Below are 17,109 nucleotides of genomic sequence, written 5' to 3'. Positions count from 1 at the left end.
GTTGCACAACCATTGATTTACATATTGCCATTCTGGTGTCTGTTGTATTCTGCTGCCTTTCCTATCCTCTACTATCCCCCCTCCCCCCTCCCCTCCCCTCTTCTCTCTCTACTCTCTCTGCTTTCTGATTGCCACATCCTGAGTTGCTTTCCTCCTCCACACCCTTCTGCCATGATGTTCTGCCTCATCTTAGGCCCAGAGCAATGGAGTCAGCCATCTATGGACTGAGGCTTCTGAAGTCCTTAGTGCCAAATAAACTTTTCTTTCTCTAGAATTGTTCTTGTCAGGTCTTTTGGTAACAGTAATAAAAAAGCTGACTAAAGCAACTGTCAACCTTCAAGGACTACATTTCCTGGATCCCCTATGCTTCACTGAGGACATGTGGCAAGTAATACCCAAGGAGTTGTAACTAATGTCATTTACAGAAGAACATGTAATTGACAGTGTGAGAGCCTCTGAAACTGTTTTCCTCTGGTGCAGAGTTCCACACCTTTGGAGGTGGTGGCTGTGCCATTAATCTAGGAGCCTGAGGGACTATGATGAGCACAGTACCCTTCTCATGCCAACATATAATAGACACATAGTGTGAAAAAGAAATCTGAAACCATTATTGTTTTAATCCACTGAAAATTTAGGACATAATTTGGCCTTTTCTAACTAATGCAGTCTTAATGAAATCATAAGCACTTCCTCTGCACCAACATTATAAACAATAATTATCCATTTAACCTAATATGGATAATAAAATATGGAAAATAACAAATATGGTGAGGAAGTACAGAAATTATAACCCTCATACATATTTAGTAGGAATGTAAAATGAGGCAGCAGTTGTAGAAACTTTTTTCTGAAAAAGTTAAGCATAGAATTAACACATGACCCAATGATTCCACTCCTGGGTGTATAATCTAATGAAGTGAAAACATATTTCTAAAAATGCCAGAAGGTGGAAATGATTCCAATATTCATCAATGGATGCATGAATATTCCATGGTATAGCCATACAATTATTCAGCCATAACAAAGGAAGTAAGTGCTTATACACGCTACAACATTGAAGAATACTGGAAACATATGTTAGGCAGTTTTTCATTGCTATGGTCAAAATAACTGAGGGGAGGAAAAACTTACTTTGGGCTCATGGTTTCAGAGATTCAGTCCATTGTAGGCCAACTCCATTCCTCTGGGCCTGAGGTGAAGCAGAACATCACAGGAGAAGGGCAAGGCAGAGGAAAGCTACTGGGTTCATGAAACCAGGAAGCAGAGCAGGAACAAGATGTCATCCCCAAGGGCATGATCCAGGTTACCCACTTGCCCTATTCACACCACACCTACCTACTATTACCCCTAATAATCAATTCCAATTATTAATTCAAGTCAATTAATCCACTGATGAGGTTACAGCTTTTTAAAAAAATTTTTTTTAGTTGTAGGTGGAAACAATATCTTTATTTATTTTATTTTTTTTAATGTGGTGCTGAGGATGGAACTCAGTGCCTCATGCATGCAAGGCAAGTGCTCAATCACTGAGCTACAACCCCAGCCCCTGTTATAGCTTTTATAATCTAATCATATCAACTCTGAACACTGCTACATTGTTTAACATGAGCTTTTCAGGAGACATCTCATATTCAAACCTTAACAGTTACCCTAAATGAAAGAAGCCAGGCACAAAAGTATGTATATTGTATATTCCTATTTATTTATTTTTGTGATACTGAGGAATTAAACTCAGGGGCACACTATTACTGAGCTACATTCTCCATTCATTTTTATTTTTTTCATTTTTTTAATATTTACTTTTTTAGTGGTAGTTGGACACAATATCTTTATTTTATTTATTTATTTTTATGTGGTACTGAGGCTGAGGTTGAACCCAGGACCTCTCATGTGCGAGGCCAGCAGTCTACTGCTTAGCCACAACCCTAGCCCCTCCTTTTTATTTTTTTATTTTGAGACCAGGTCTTACTAAGTTGTCAAGGCTGAACTGGAGCTTGCAGTCCTCTTGCCTTAACCTCCTGAGTAGCTGGAATTACAGATGGGTGCCATGGTGCCTGGCATGTGATTCCTTTTATATGAACTACATTGAATAGACAAATCCATAGAAACTAAAACAGATTAGTGTTGCCGGGGATAGAAGGAGTGGAGAATTGAGAATCATAAGTTACTGGATACAGAGCTGGAGTAATGGAAATATTTTTAAGCTGGAAAGAAGTGGTAGTTGCACAGAATAATAAACATACCATATGTCAATAAACTGTGTAATTTAAAATGGCTAGCCATATGGTATGTGAATTTCATCTCAATAAAAAATTAAAGGCTATACATAAATTCCAAATATATCATTTTAATCCAAAAAGCTACATAGAGAAGTTTTTTAAAATATTTTTTTAATTGTAGATGGACACAATACCTTTATTTATTTATTTTATTTTTATGAGGATTGAACCCAGGGCCTCATACGTGCCAGGAGAGCGCTTTACCACTGAGCCACAATCCCAGCCCCTACATAGGGGAGTTTTTTATGTTAGAAAAAATAAAAATAATTTTTTAGTCAGGATTTTCCTGATTTATCTTCAATTCACAAGTTCTCTCAGTTGTTTTCCAACCATGTAATTCTTAATATGAATTATAGGCATGTTACACATAATATTATAGTTAATGATTGAACACAGATATGACATTGTGTGAAGCTGAGAAAGTCCTGCTGCCTAGTAATGGGATAGCTGTCTGTGTTGGTCAGCTTTCCATTACTGTTTAAAAAAAAAAAAAAAGGCTAGGGATATAGCTCAGTTGGAAGAGTGCTTGCCTTGCATGTATAAAGCCCTGTGTTCAATCCCTAGCACCACATACCCACACACACAAATACCTAAGATATTCAATATAGAAAGAGGAAATTTTGCAGTGGTGTACACCTATAATCCCAGGGATTTGGGAGGCTGAAGCACAAGGGTTGGAAGTTTGAGAGAAGTCTCAGCAACATAGTGAGACCCTTACTGATTTAGCAAGACCCTGTCTCAAATAAAAAATATTAAAGGATTGGGAATGTAGCTCAGTGGTAAATCACTCCATCCCATCCCTCAAAAAAGAGGAAATTCTTATTTTGGCTCAGTTTGGAGATTTTATTCATGTTCAGTTGGCTGCATTGATTTTGGGCCTGTGGTGAGGTAGTACATCATCTTTGGGAATGTGTGGTGAAGGAAGAAGCTTCCCTTCTAGGAAACTGCTGTCCCACAATTTCCTTCTAGGACACAGCCCCAATGACCTAACTTCCTCTCACAAAGCTCAGCCTTTTAAAGGTTCCACCAGTTCTCAATTCCCAATAGTGCCACAGGCTAGGGAACAAGCCTTTAACACAAAGGTCTTTGGGGACACTTATCCAAACACAGCATAGGGTCTAGAAGCAGTCAGCATTTCCCACTTGCAAACCTCTAATTTTTTATTCTATTTCCTTCTATTTCTACTTATAAATCCATGAATTCTTTTCTGATTGCATCTATTCATTTTAATATCTTGCCAAATACTGTTAAAAAAAATCATGTTAAGTTTCTATTTTTCTATTCCCTTTCCCCAGGATTGCTGACTCAATAGACACATGGTCTGCTGCTCAAGTAACCTCAGGCAACAACTTTGCCAAGTGTTCTACCACTGCATCTCTGGGCATACCTGCTGAGAGCCACAGCCCAGTCGAATGGCCCCTGGCATTTTGCCAGAAGTAATGGTTGAGAGGCAAGCCATTAAGATGATGATAATTAAGTTAAGCTGTCTATAATTGCTGTGACTGGATGATGCTGGATTGAAACAGGCTGTGTATTAAATTATATATAGACCCCTGCTGTCCTCCTCAGGTGCCCACTACTTTGGAGTTCTGGGGGGCGGGGGATTCCTGGGGAGTTCGCTTTGGTTGGTGAAGTTCCAGTGGAGAGAGTTCCGGTTGGTTTGTGGTGTTCCTGGGAGGCCCTCATGGGTGGCGTGCATGGGAGTTCGGGCAATAAAGGAGCTCCTGTTTGAACCTACAAGTGCCTCTTGGCGGCTCAGTTATTTTGTGCCCAGCCAGACTGCGGCACATACCATCTTTCATCTACTGATATCAAATTCATTGTAGTTTACCATGACCTGCTATGTTAATGGTGTATGTTTAGTTATGGTGTAAGGGTTCGGCGAAGCGTTAGAATTTTTCTAACTCTTCATATGATTTTATTTTAGGAAGATAATGTTTGTCTTAAAATGCACCCAGGGTTGTTTTTTTTTTTTTTTTTTTAATAAGATGCAGGAAGACATACAAACACTGTCATAAACAAAGAAGTTTTTATACTAGCAGTTTCCTAGATGTTGGAGGCATAGCATATGATGCAGAGTCACTAACATTAGGTTAAGAGATGAAGTGAGACAAAAGCTTGGGTAAAAGATTTTATTGTGGTTTTCTCTGTAAGGACACAGGCAAGACAGGGTTAGCAAGCTGAGCATGTTTAAGATTGGACAGTCTGAATAAATCAGAGACCTCTGAGCTACCAGCAGACCATGTGTCTATGTATCAGTTGTCTGATACATAGACATCGGCTGAATTAGAGGTGGATAATAAGGGGCTGGGGATGTGGCTCAAGCGGTAGTGCGCTCGCCAGGCATGCATGCGGCCCGGGTTCAATCCTCAGCACCACATACAAAGATGTTGTGTCCGCCGATAAGTAAAAAATAAATATTAAAAAAAAAAGAGTTGGATAATAATGTTCCAGATTGCAGGAGTAGTTAGTGTTATGATTTCACTATTAGGTGTGCCCCCCAAATTCATGTATAAAACAATGCAAAAACATTTAGAGATGAAATTGTTGGGCTATAAAAGGTTTAACCTAATCAGTGCATTAATCCTCTGATAGAGATTAATTTGTTGGTGATTGTGGGCATGTAGGTTATGGCTGGACTAGGTAGGTCCCTGAGGGTGTGACTTTGAGGTATATATTTTATCCTTGCTTCCTGATCATCATGCCCTGAGCCAATTTCCTCCAACACACCCTTTCACTACATTGTTCAGCCTTAGCCCTGAGGAATGGAGCTAGCTGTCAATAGACTGAGACCTCTGAAACTGTGAGCCCCAAAATAAACTTTTCCTCCTCTAAAATTGTTCTTGTCAGCATCTGTCTTGGGTTGAGGCAAGGAAAAAAACTGACTAAAAACAATTGGTTTGCATATCAAAGTCATGCTCTCAGAGAAATCCTTTACTGTCTCTGCTGAGAGCCATAACCAAGTAGGAATGACGCATGGCATTTTTGGTTGAAAGGTGACCCTGCTCAGGGATTAGGGTGGCTCCAGGTTTAGGGTGGATCCTGCTGCCTCAGGCGCCCGCTCCTTGAGTTCCCCTTTTGTTCTTGCGGGGTTCTGAGAGAATTGGTATGCAGAGCCCGGTGGAGGGAGTATATTTTTCCCAGAACGTGCGTGTAGAGCGCCGGTGAGAGTTCGGGAATAAAGAGTTGCTGTTTGAATCTACAAGGCTTTTGTGGTGGCTCGGTTATTTTTGTGCCCAGCCAGACTGCGGCACATCTCTAGGAATTGGTTAACCCTGAAAGGAGTGGATGTCCCTCCCTAGGTTCTCAAGGTTCCAAGATGTCAAAGCATCATTAAATTTTAAAAAATTAAATAATTAGTACATTACTGTTCTCTTAGAACAGAAGACCATCTCATCCTACTACATTATCCCTGCCTTTTTTTTTTATATACCAAGGATTGAACCCAGGGGTGCCTAACAACTGAGTCACATCCCTAGCCTTTTAATTTATTTTTTATTTTTTAATATTTATTTTTTTAGTTGTAGTTGGACACAATACCTTTATTTCACTTATTTATTTTTATGTGGTGCTAAGGATCGAATCCGGTGTCTCATACGTGAGAGGCGAGTGCTCTATCGCTGAGCAACAACCCTAGCCCCATTTCTTATTTTGAGATAGGGTCTTGATAAATTGCTTAGGGCCTTGCTACGTTGCTGAGGCTGGCTTTGAACTTGTGTACTTCCTGCCTCAGCCTCCTGAGCCGCTGAGATTATAGTTGTGTACCACCTTGGCCCTTTACACGGATCACCCTTTTCTATTTAGCAAGACTCAAATCATAGGTCCTTTGGTCCATTTTCTAATTTCCAAATACACATAATTCAGATTAAAAAAAATCAAGACTTTGCCCACTTTTTTCGTCCTGTCCTCCCCTTCCTCTTCCTCCTTCTCCTTGAGATCTCCTAAATTACTTTAAAGAAAACTCCAGACATCATTTCATCTCAGAAAGCATTGTTAAAAAATGGATAATGTTGTAAATTACCACTTTTTCTAGGTAACTAGAAATAAAATGATTCTTCTTTTTAAAAAGAATAATTAGTCAGGTATGGTGGCACATACCTGCAATCCTAGCAACTCAAGAGGTTGAGGCAAGAGGATCACACATTAGAGGCCAGCCTGGGCAACTTAGAGTGACCCTGTCTCAAAAAACTTTAAAAAATGGTCTGGGGGTAAGACTCAGTGCTAGAGTGCTCCTGAGTTCAAAAATATTTTGAAAGAGATTATAAACTCTCTGAGGGCAAGGAATCTTTAAGGTGTAACAGAGATGGTAATGCCATCAGGGCTATACCATGATGTGACTAAGAGAGATCAGAAACTTCAGTTTTACCCATAGACCCAGAGTTGACTAGTTCAGAGGAAATGGTTCAGGATCTTAAGAAACTGATGAGGGCTGGGGATGTGGCTCAAGCGGTAGCGCGCTCGCCTGGCATGCGTGCGGCCCGGGTTCGATCCTCAGCACCACATACAAACAAAGATGTTGTGTCCGCAAAGAAATAAAAAATAAATATTAAAAAATCTCTCTCTCTCTCTCTCTCTCTCTCCCCCTCTCTCTCTCTCATTCTCTCTTAAAAAAAAAAAAAAAAAAAAAAAAAAGAAACTGATGAAAGAATGTTATTATGTTTTAGGTGGTCAGAGATGAGATCTTCTTGTGCTGCTTCATAAGATTAAACAACACAGCTCACCCACATCCTCTGTGTTGTCTGGGTAGACAAACCTCCAGACTTTTACATCTGAATGTTGAAGAAACTATTTAGGTAAAATAGGAACTAAATTGAAATAGATATCCTTGATTTACATAGAACCCACAGGGTAAAGTGAGAAAAAGACATTGAGATTCATACAAAGACTAGCTTGATGGCAGGAAGATTTCAGAAAATGCAGGACTGGAGAGAGAAATAATAGAGTCAAGTGAGAAAACCATCATGCATCCAGGGCGTGGTGCATGCCTATAATCGCAGCAGCCAGAGAGGCTGAGGCAGGAGGATTTCAAATTCAAAGCCAGTCTCATCCAATTTAGCAAGGACCTACGCAACTTGGCAAGACCTGATCTCTAAGCAAAATATTAAAAAAATAAAAAAGGGCTGGAAATGTGGATCAGTGATTAAGTACCCCTGGGTTCAATCCCCAGCACAGAGAGAGAGAGAGAGAGAGAGATGGCCAGAAGTTTGATCATGTTTCTGTTCATCTTCCAACATGTGTTCTAATTGCCTCTGTTTCCTCCAAGCACCCATGGGCTCTGGAAGAAAGGAAAGGGCTTTAGCCAAAAGAAAAAATGTCACAAGTGGCCAACACCTCTGAAAGAACAAGATAGGAAGCACAAAAGTTGCTTCCCTGGAAGCTGGAGAGGTATTTGCAATAGATGATGATATAGATATGTGCCATGATGTGAGCATCACCTGTATTTAGTAAAGCGGCAGCAGTTGACCAAGCAGAGGACTGGAGGGAGTACTGGAAGACAATAGAGCAAAGGTATCAAAGCTATTGGCAGTAGGTCAATAATTATATGATACAAGTGATCGCTATGTCCATCTTCTGAGTATTCCTAAAGGAAACAGTGAGGGAGGTTGTGTAATGCTGGATTACTCAACTTTTCTGAGGAAAATGAGGATAATAATAAGTATACCTATTTCTTAGGTTTGTTGCATTGGATTACATCATATAACAACACTTGAAACAAATATATCAGTTGTACATCAATAAAAACGTTAATTTATTAAAATGGTTACAGTGACTTACAGTCACTCTAATACAGGTCCTACTATTCTGGGAACATATCAGACACACTCCTGCATCAGTGTCTGACTATGACATTCTTTTTGCCTGGAGAACTCTTTCTCTAAATACTTTCATGGCTAGCTCCTTATTTCCCTAAAGTAATTTACTCTAATGTCGCTTTATCAACTTCTTTCCTGAAGTATTTCTTGGAATACTTTATTTTCCTACCCTGCTTTATTTTCTCTGTAGCATATAGTTTCATCTAATATACTATGTATTTTACTTTTGGTTTTCTGTTCCACTTCACTAGAATATAAATTCCATAAAGTATGGAGGTTTTTTAAATGTGTATGTGTCCCCTCCTCACCAGCCACTATTGGGTCTTTAGTGCTTGAAACAGAATAAGACTCTCAAATATCTTTTGAATATGCAAAAGATGTTCACTAACCAGAACATTCTCTACCTAATACTAGGCATAAGGGGGGTCTGTGAGCATAATGATATCTTTGTTATTCTCAGAAAGTCTTGAAAAGTACCTGAAGCTTCTACTAGCCCCTTGAAATAATTTAAACCTTTGATTCATTCATTCTACTCACTCATTTATTCATTCACAAGTCACATTTAAATATGCCAGATACTAGCATATTACCAGGGATTAAGTGACAAATTTTTTTTCTTTAAAGAGAGAGGTGAGAGAGAGAGAGAGAATTTTTAATATTTATTTTTTAGTTTTTGGCGGACACAACATCTTTGTTTTTGTATGTGGTGCTGAAGATGGAACCCGGGCCGCACGCATGGCAGGCGAGCACGCTACTGCTTGAGCCACATCCCCAGCCCAAGTGACAAATTTTTTTTTAAAAATATTTTTTAGGGAAGCGGTTCAATGGCAAAGCGGCAAAGAGCTTGCCTGGCATTGAAGCTGTGGGTTCAATCCCCATTCCAAAAAGAAAAAAAAAAAAAAATGACAGATAAATGAACCCAAAGGGCTGGGATTGTGGCTCAGCGGTAAACTGCTTGCCTAGCACTTGTGAGGCCCTGGGTTTGATCCTCAGCACCACACAAAAATAAATAAATAAAATGAAAATAAGTTAATAAAAATTTTTAAAAATGTATTTTTAGTTGTTGATGTACCTTTTTTTTAATTTATTTATATGTGGTGCTGACGATGGAACCCAGTGCCCCACACATGCTAGGCAAGCGCTCTGCCACTGAGCCACAACTCCAGCCCACAGTGACAAACTTTTATTCTAGTTGGAACAGAGATGGAGTTGAAGTGTACTGAGAAAACAGAAGAACCATGTGTCTCCTCACTGTCATTTCACTGTTAGGTATATAATATAATATAATATAATATATATATATATATATATATATATTTTTTTTTTTTTTTTTCCCTTGAAGCCCTGGGGATTGAATCCTGGGCTTCACACAGGCAAGCAAGTGCTCTATCAAAGCTAAACCCTAAACCCAGGAATAAAAGCCCTTGTTATCTATACTCATTCATATTTTATTCTTATACTTCTCTATGCTATCTCCCCTTGACCTAGTACTATTTAATAAAGCATTAAGACTCTCATTTTTCCCTTGCAAAAGGGAGTTTCCAGACAATTACTGCATTTGGCTGAGATCCAAATCAAAAATCAGAGTCAGCTCTGAAGAATCAAATCAAGGTGATTATGTAAATGGCAGTATGCAAGAGCAAAATCTAGGAGATGCATGGTGAAGAGATTTTATTGAATAAGTGGTTTCATTTTATTTTAGATAAATAAATGATACAAAGCTTTAGATGCAAGGAAAAAAATCTTACTTCCTGCAGGCATTCGTTCATTAAAAATTTAGAATGAGAACTAATGAGATCCTAGTTCACAACTAGCACAACATAATGCTCTATATGAACACAAAAAAAATGTAAGATAATAGATTCCACTCTGTAGCAAATGGCGCTTTTGTTAAGGAGACAAGGCAGAAAAATCATGAAGATAAATAAAACTATAGAGAAACAGTGGATCCACCTCAGCCCTCATTCGTCGAGCTATTTTGATTTCTCTAGACTCTCTGATCACACTGTATTATAGCTACAGTTACAATTAATCACTTTGTCTTCTCTCTATATCCCCCATCCTTTGATTTCATCTCACTTTCATCTTTTCTATTATTCAAATCAGGATTCTTTTGATCCCAGGCTGTGGAGTTGGAAAAAAATCAAATCATTTAGTGTTCCCTAATCTTCAGCAGGTTTCAATTTAATGTTTACAGGTAATCTGAACATAGGCTTGGTAAATGAGGTAGGAAATTTTAACAACTATTGGAAAACCTTAGGTTTTTAAACCCGGTCACTAAGAATGAAAGGTCCCAGAAAAGCAGATTGAGACAAGGAGACAAAGTCTAAATTCATACCCTGGAGTCATTTTAACAAATACAGAAAAAAACAGGAGACTTTTACATATATTTGAAAGAAATTTGTGCTATAAATCAGTTTGGGCAGACAGAGGAGACCAAGAATTCTTGCATATACCGTCATGGTGTCATTCGAGGCGTTCCCTTCAAGGTAAGGCTTGAGAGGGAGGAAATCTAATGGTACTATCTAGCATTTCGAATTCCAGATGTCTGAAACAGACTTGCACCGAGACGGCTCCACACTTCTTTAAAGGTGCGGAAAGAATTTAAAAATAATAAAACGCGAACCCTTTTCCCTTTGATAACGCAGCCGGGTTGCGACGGGAAGATAAGGGAGAGAATAAAAAGAAGAGGGGGGGGGGGGGGGGGGGGGAGGAAAAGGGAGAGAGATTCACGTGCTCACTGTGTCTGATTCTCTGCAGCAGTCTTCTGTCGGAAGTGACGTGAATATCCCAGAATCCTTGGAGGAAGGGACGCGCTTACCGGCGGTCCTCATGCAGTCCAACGTGCAACGTTTAGCCAGCGTGGTCTGAGCTTTCACGGGAAGGCGTGGACGTTTGTGCTCTAAGCTTCAGCTTAGCGGGCCTTTTTTGGCTGCAAAGTTGGTGGGTCTTTTTGCACTGGTACAAGAGCTCGTGGCGGGCCGCGCGGCGCCGTGACCTGGCCTCACTATGTTGGTGCTATTTGAAACGTCGGTTGGCTACGCCATCTTTAAGGTAGGTGGGAGATTGAGCCGTTGGAGGGGAAGGCCTGTATTGAACAAGCGAGAAGAGGGATAAAGGAGAGGCCGAAAGAACAGAGGATCGTGTGGGATGCCTTTTAGGTCGCCGGGCTTGGAAAGGAAGTGAAAGGCCTGAGGGTCCGGTGTTGCGGTGAGCACGTGGCCCCGCCGTTTGGGCGACCCTTTCTGCTTTAGAGAATTTGGCTTAGTTGAAGAGGTGGACAGGAGCCGTGTTAAGGAAAGTTCTGTATTGCAAATTTAAAAAAAGAAGGTTCTGCATTTATTTTAAAGAGATCGAGTGTTATTGGGTTCTTTGAGGAATGATGGAAAGCTTTTAAACAGATGAGTAACCTGATGTAATATGTCTTTTAACGAAGGTTATTCTATGTAAAGACTATGTTACAGGGAGGGAAGCAAGGATATATTTGCATTAATTAAAACAAGTTGAGATTGCTTGTGTTGAAAGTTATGGAGGGGAACGGTGAGGACTCTAAAAGATAGGAACTGACAGTTGGCTGATGGATCCCATGTCCGTTCTGGTTTAAGATGGTTAGGTATGAAGGCTCTTGGCCACGGCTGCTAGAGATTTTTGGATCTGGGGTATGTGAAACTTGCATTGTCTTTTAAATTTTTAAATTAAATTGTGTAGATGGTACACTTCAGAATTTCAGGTTTGAAGATTAGAGGAGAAATCTGAGCTGGTGATACCAATATGAGACTTAGTTGTTTTAATAGGGAAAAGTTTGCACGGAAATGGTTTAACAGTGAGACATTGGTATAGTGGAATGTTATTGGAGTCTTAGAAGGAAGGAGCTAGGTTGAGTGCTCACCATGTGCTAGTCAGGAGCTTTTCAAATATAGCAATGAAAAACAAAGTTTTCATATTCTAGGTGTGTGTGTTGATGTAAGACAAAAGTGTTAGAACATGGTACAGTTTCAGTTGTCAATCAAAAAACTCAAGTTTGTATTTGTGGTAGGAATCTGAAAGTACAGAAAACTTAACTTTTGACATTTGAAAATATACTTTTATGTGCATTTGTTATGTCAGATACTTATTTTTTTAAGGAAACCAATGAAATTTGCTTATTTTTCTTGTCATTGGAGTAATCTGTAAGTAATTGCAGTATTAGCAATTTTGAGGAACTTTTAGAGCCTTCGTTCCCATTAGAGCTCTAAAATGTGTTTATTTTGCCTTTCTCCAGTCTTTTGGAATCTAGATTCTTTTTTTAGAATTCTGGGTATGCCCTAAATTCTCTTATTCATATGATCTGTCATATTTTGAATCAGTGTCTATCAATGAGTCTGGTGGATTGATTTTAATGCTATTCTGAACTGGATGTTAGGAGGAAGCAGGTTTGCACAGTCTACTGGATGCCTCTGATTGTATGAAAGGGAATTGGTTTAGCAATTGTCTGATTTCTAGATGTGGGTCATAAAGCTAAAGTATACAACCATGTCTCTTGATGAGTTTCTGGTTTATATTAATGAAGAATACCCTGGCCTATAAAAATAAGTATTTTGTTACAGTTTTCAATGTTATTTCTCTGCAAGTTACTGTTCAAAATTAATGTGGTTTTTGTAACCTAAAGTCAGGCTTAAATATAGAAATACTGATTATTTTATAACTTTTAGCATTGATATTAGTTATCGATTTCTTCTGAATAAAACAAAGTTCTGAAGTTAAATAGCAATGATCACAATTTTGTGAAACAAATTATGTACTTTCAGAAGGTAAATATTGTATAACGTGAATTATCAAAAAGGTAGACATACAGTACATGTTTATTAGCTTCCCATAGTCTTTAAAAATACTGGGGTATAAAATTATATTGGTTACAAGAAAATTCCTGTTTTGAGAATGCTTTAAGAAATTTTTTTCACCTCAAATTATGTAGAATGTTTAATATACAACCCAGTGTACACATAAAATTCTATATATATAGTAAAAGTAATTTCAGAAGCTTTATTACTCATTAAGAAGATTATATAGGGCTTGGAGGTATGTCCTAGGTCTCCTAGTACAGGCCTTATGTTCAATTTCTAGTCTTAGACACACAAGAGTGTTTTTTTTTTTTTTAATATATGTACTAATGCAAAGATTGTTATAGCAAATACTGTAGCTACTTTGGGGGCATGGTACCAGAGATTGAACTCAGGGATGCGTAACCACTGAGCCACATCCCCAGTTGTTTTTATATTTAAGAGGTTGGGGGGGGGGGCCCTGGGGTTGTGGCTCAGTGGTAGAGTGCTCGCCTAGCATGCATGAGGCACTGGGTTTGATCCTCAGTACCACATAAACGTAAAATAAAGATATTGTGTCACCTAAAACTTAAGAACAAATATTAAAAAAGAGAGAGAGAGACAGGGTCTCCCTAAGTTATTTAAGGCCTTGCTAAGTTGGTGAGGCTGCCCTTAACTTGTGATTCTCATGCCTCAGCCTCCCAAGCTGCTGGAATTATGCCTGGCTATTAATTATAGTTAATTCTATTATTACTTTAACTAATGTAGTTCTAGAATGTTAACAAAACTCAGTTTGTGTCACTTGGGGCACAGCATAAGATGAACAGACAGCTGTTAGTATTGCTAAGCCCAGGCCTTTAGCTGTGCTGTCCAGTATAGTAGCCACTAACCACATGTAAAACTTTCATGTTTGTCATATAGCTAGTATGAGGGGATGATTTTTGGGGGTCGGGTGAGTGGGACTAGGGAATCAACGCAGGGAGACTCTCACATGCTTACAGCTGAGCTGTATCCCGAGACCCACGCAGATTTTTTAAAATAAAAATAACTTTAATTTTAATGGTCACATTGTATAGTGCAGCTGTATAGCATAACATTCTGTTTTTTCATTTTCTTAGAACTTAGGAAAATTTCTGGTGCACATACCAAATGCTTGTATACAACAAAATTAGTAATATATTTTTCCAGATGTATTGAATATACTTTGCATGCTATATAACTCACCTGATATGTTTGTTTCAAAATATTTTTTAGTTGTTGATAGACCTTTATTTTATTTATTTATAATACAGTTCTGAGATTTGAACCCAGTGCCTTGCACATGCCAGGCAAGTGCAGTACTGCTCAGCCCCAGCCCCTCACCTGATAAGTTTTAGGGGGGAAAAAAAAAAGGCAGTTGTGCCATATCCCCTGCATTCTAGGATGCTTCATCTCAGGAGCCTGTTCTGCCTATTTTCTTTTTTTAAAAGTTTTTTTTTTTTTTTTTTAAGATACACATGACAGTATATTTTGATATAGTATACATACATAGAGTACAGCCCATTCCAATTAGGATCCCATTCTTGTAGTTAGCATCTGCATGTCAGAGAGAACATCCATCCTTTGGTTTTTTGGGGATTGGCTTATTTCACTTAGCATGATAGTTTCCATTTCCATCCATTTACTGACAGAAGTTATAAAGTCATTCTTTTTTTATGGCTGAGCAATATTCCATCGTGTGTATATATACCACATTTTCTTTATCCATTCATCTGTTGAAGGGTGCCTAGATTGGTTCCATAGTTTAGCTGTTGTGAATTGAGCTGCTATAAACATTAGTGTGGCTGTGTCATTGTAGTATGCTGATTTTATATATTGAGGAGTGGGACAACTGGGCCAAATGGTGGTTCCATTTCAGTTTTTCTGAGGAATCTCCATACTGCTTTCGAGAGTACAGTCCCACCAGCACTGTATGAGTGTACGTACCATTTTCCCCACATCCTCACCAACATTTACTGTTATTGTATTCTTGATAATTGCCATTCTGATTGGAGTGAGATGGGATCTATCTTCTGCATATTTTCAAGTTGATCCCAGCTGTAGGCAACCAGTGATCGGCTTTCTGTTTGTATAATTTTGTGATTTCATGTAAATGCAGTAGTATTTTAATCGTTGTGTTTGGCTTTTTGCACTTGGCATAATGCTTTTGAAGTTATTCGTGTTGCATGTATCAGTTGGTACCTTTTTTTAAAATTTATTTTTAGTTGTTGGTAGACCTTTATTTATTTATTTATATGTGGTGCTAGAATCAAACCCAGTGCCTTACACATGCCAGGCAAGTGTGCTGCCGCTGAGCCCTAGTCCCAGCCTCCCAGTTGGTACCTTTTTGAGTAATTTACATCTTACACTATTCAGTTATTGATTTATCTTGTATACAAACAAGTTTCTTAAAACATTACTTGTCCATGTTGTCTGTGATAAAGCAAACTTTAAAAAAATACCATCAACTAGAAAATCCCTAATAATAAGAAATGAAAATTAAGATAGTTTTTGGTGTACTGGCACTCTTTCCTAGTCAGAGATTATTTCCTGTCTGGAATAGAAAAGGATGCTCTGGTAATTTCTGGCACACTAATGAATTTTTTTTCTTTCTTTTTACTGTAAGAATTTTCAAATAGCAGGGGCAAGGTTAGTAATAAACTTCCCTGTATCCTGTCACACAGCCTTCATAGACTCATTTTATATTAGTGATCACTCATCTCCACTAGATTGTTTTGGAGCAAATCTGGACATTTCATTTGTAAAAACATGTGTCCATAAGATAATAGACATGTTTTAAAAATAGCAAACAGTATAAATAGCAGTTCTAAAGATTTACATATATGTATATATATGTTTTAGTTATAGATAGGCACAATGCCTTTATTTTATTTTTATGTGGTGCTAAGGATGGAACCCAGAATGTTTATAAATTTGAGGCAAACGTAAGACAAATGTATTTTTTTGTTATTCACACAGCTTTTCTGTTTTTATTAGTAATATTATCTTCCATGTTACTTCATGGTTGGGAACGTAATAGTCAAGTTTTGTTTTCCTTAAGAAAGTCTTTTCAAACCTTTTGGTTAGTCATGAATCACCGTGATTTTATGACATTTCCTTTGTTATTTTAACTTCAATTTAAGGGTGATGATATATCTTCTAATATGCCAGTTTTGTTACCCAAATGTTATCTTCATATACTTTTCAGCTAGAACAAAAAATGTGAATCATATGAGTTATATCCCTTATTTGATACACATCCTTTTGACAGTTGGTGACCTTTGGATAGTTCCTGCAGTTTCTGAATAATTTTTAAAAGTTAGGAATATTCTATGAGCCTCCATTTAAAAAAAAAAACTTCAGTAAATATTTTAGTGAAGTCATGAATTTTTGGATTCTAAAGCTTCATGTTTTGCAAAATAAAACTAGTATAGTTTATAGTTTTTTCATACCAACAGTATACTTTGTAATGTTTACAGCTCCATAACTTGTGGTTCCTTTAAAAATTTTCTCAGTTTGATTTATTTTGACCAACTTTTCAAATTCTGTAAATACATCTAGTTAAGCTGTGTCAGGTTTAATTTGAACAACAAATCTTTTAAAATTATCTTTCCTTACTCATCTGAAAACTTAAGTTCCTTTTATGGTACTAAGGGTTTAACTCAGGAGTGCTATATAAGTGAACTATATCGACCCTCCCACACTCCTACTCATTTTGAAATAAGAGGCTCACTAAGTTGCTGAGACTGACCTTGAACTCACAGTCCTCCTGCCTCAGCCTCTGGAGTAGCTGGGGAATTGCAGGCATAGGCCATAGTGCTGGGCTTTTATTTACTGATTTAAGTGAAACTGGTAAGATCTCTTAAAAGCAATGTGGACACATCTGTCTGTCCCGACCGGCAGGACACATCAACGTGGGCAGCGAACCTAGATGGGGAGGAATGAAGGGAAAAGAGACACAGAGAGATGACAGCAAGACAGTAGTTCTGATCAAGCTGCAAACTTTTTATTGTTCACACACGGATATTTATGGGCTGGGGATGGGGAAATCTACCATGCGGCCAGCGCAATGGTTTCATTAATGAGGTTCTTGGCATAAAAGTTAACTAGTGAGATCAAAATAAACACACAGACTCAGTTACCTTTTTCTATGACCAGGGCCGAGACGGCTCCCCTCTCTGGTTCCCTCCTCTAACCGCC

At 38.3% G+C, this 17,109-nt stretch overlaps 1 protein-coding gene across 1 annotated transcript in view; it reads left to right on the top strand.

Moving 5' to 3' along the window:
• Nucleotides 1–10,900: 10,900 nt before the first annotated feature.
• Nop58 (NOP58 ribonucleoprotein) overlaps nucleotides 10,901–17,109 on the top strand; it is a 37,099-nt gene continuing 30,890 nt past the window's right edge. The window contains exon 1 of the mRNA XM_076865700.2: nucleotides 10,901–11,146. Coding sequence (XP_076721815.1) covers nucleotides 11,102–11,146 — 45 coding nt within the window. The 5' untranslated portion in view covers nucleotides 10,901–11,101. The remainder of the gene's footprint in view (nucleotides 11,147–17,109) is intronic.

Source organism: Callospermophilus lateralis, chromosome 9, assembly GCF_048772815.1.
Source record: "Callospermophilus lateralis isolate mCalLat2 chromosome 9, mCalLat2.hap1, whole genome shotgun sequence".
Classification (NCBI taxonomy): Eukaryota; Metazoa; Chordata; class Mammalia; order Rodentia; family Sciuridae; genus Callospermophilus; species Callospermophilus lateralis.
This window is presented reverse-complemented; position numbering and strand designations above follow the sequence as displayed.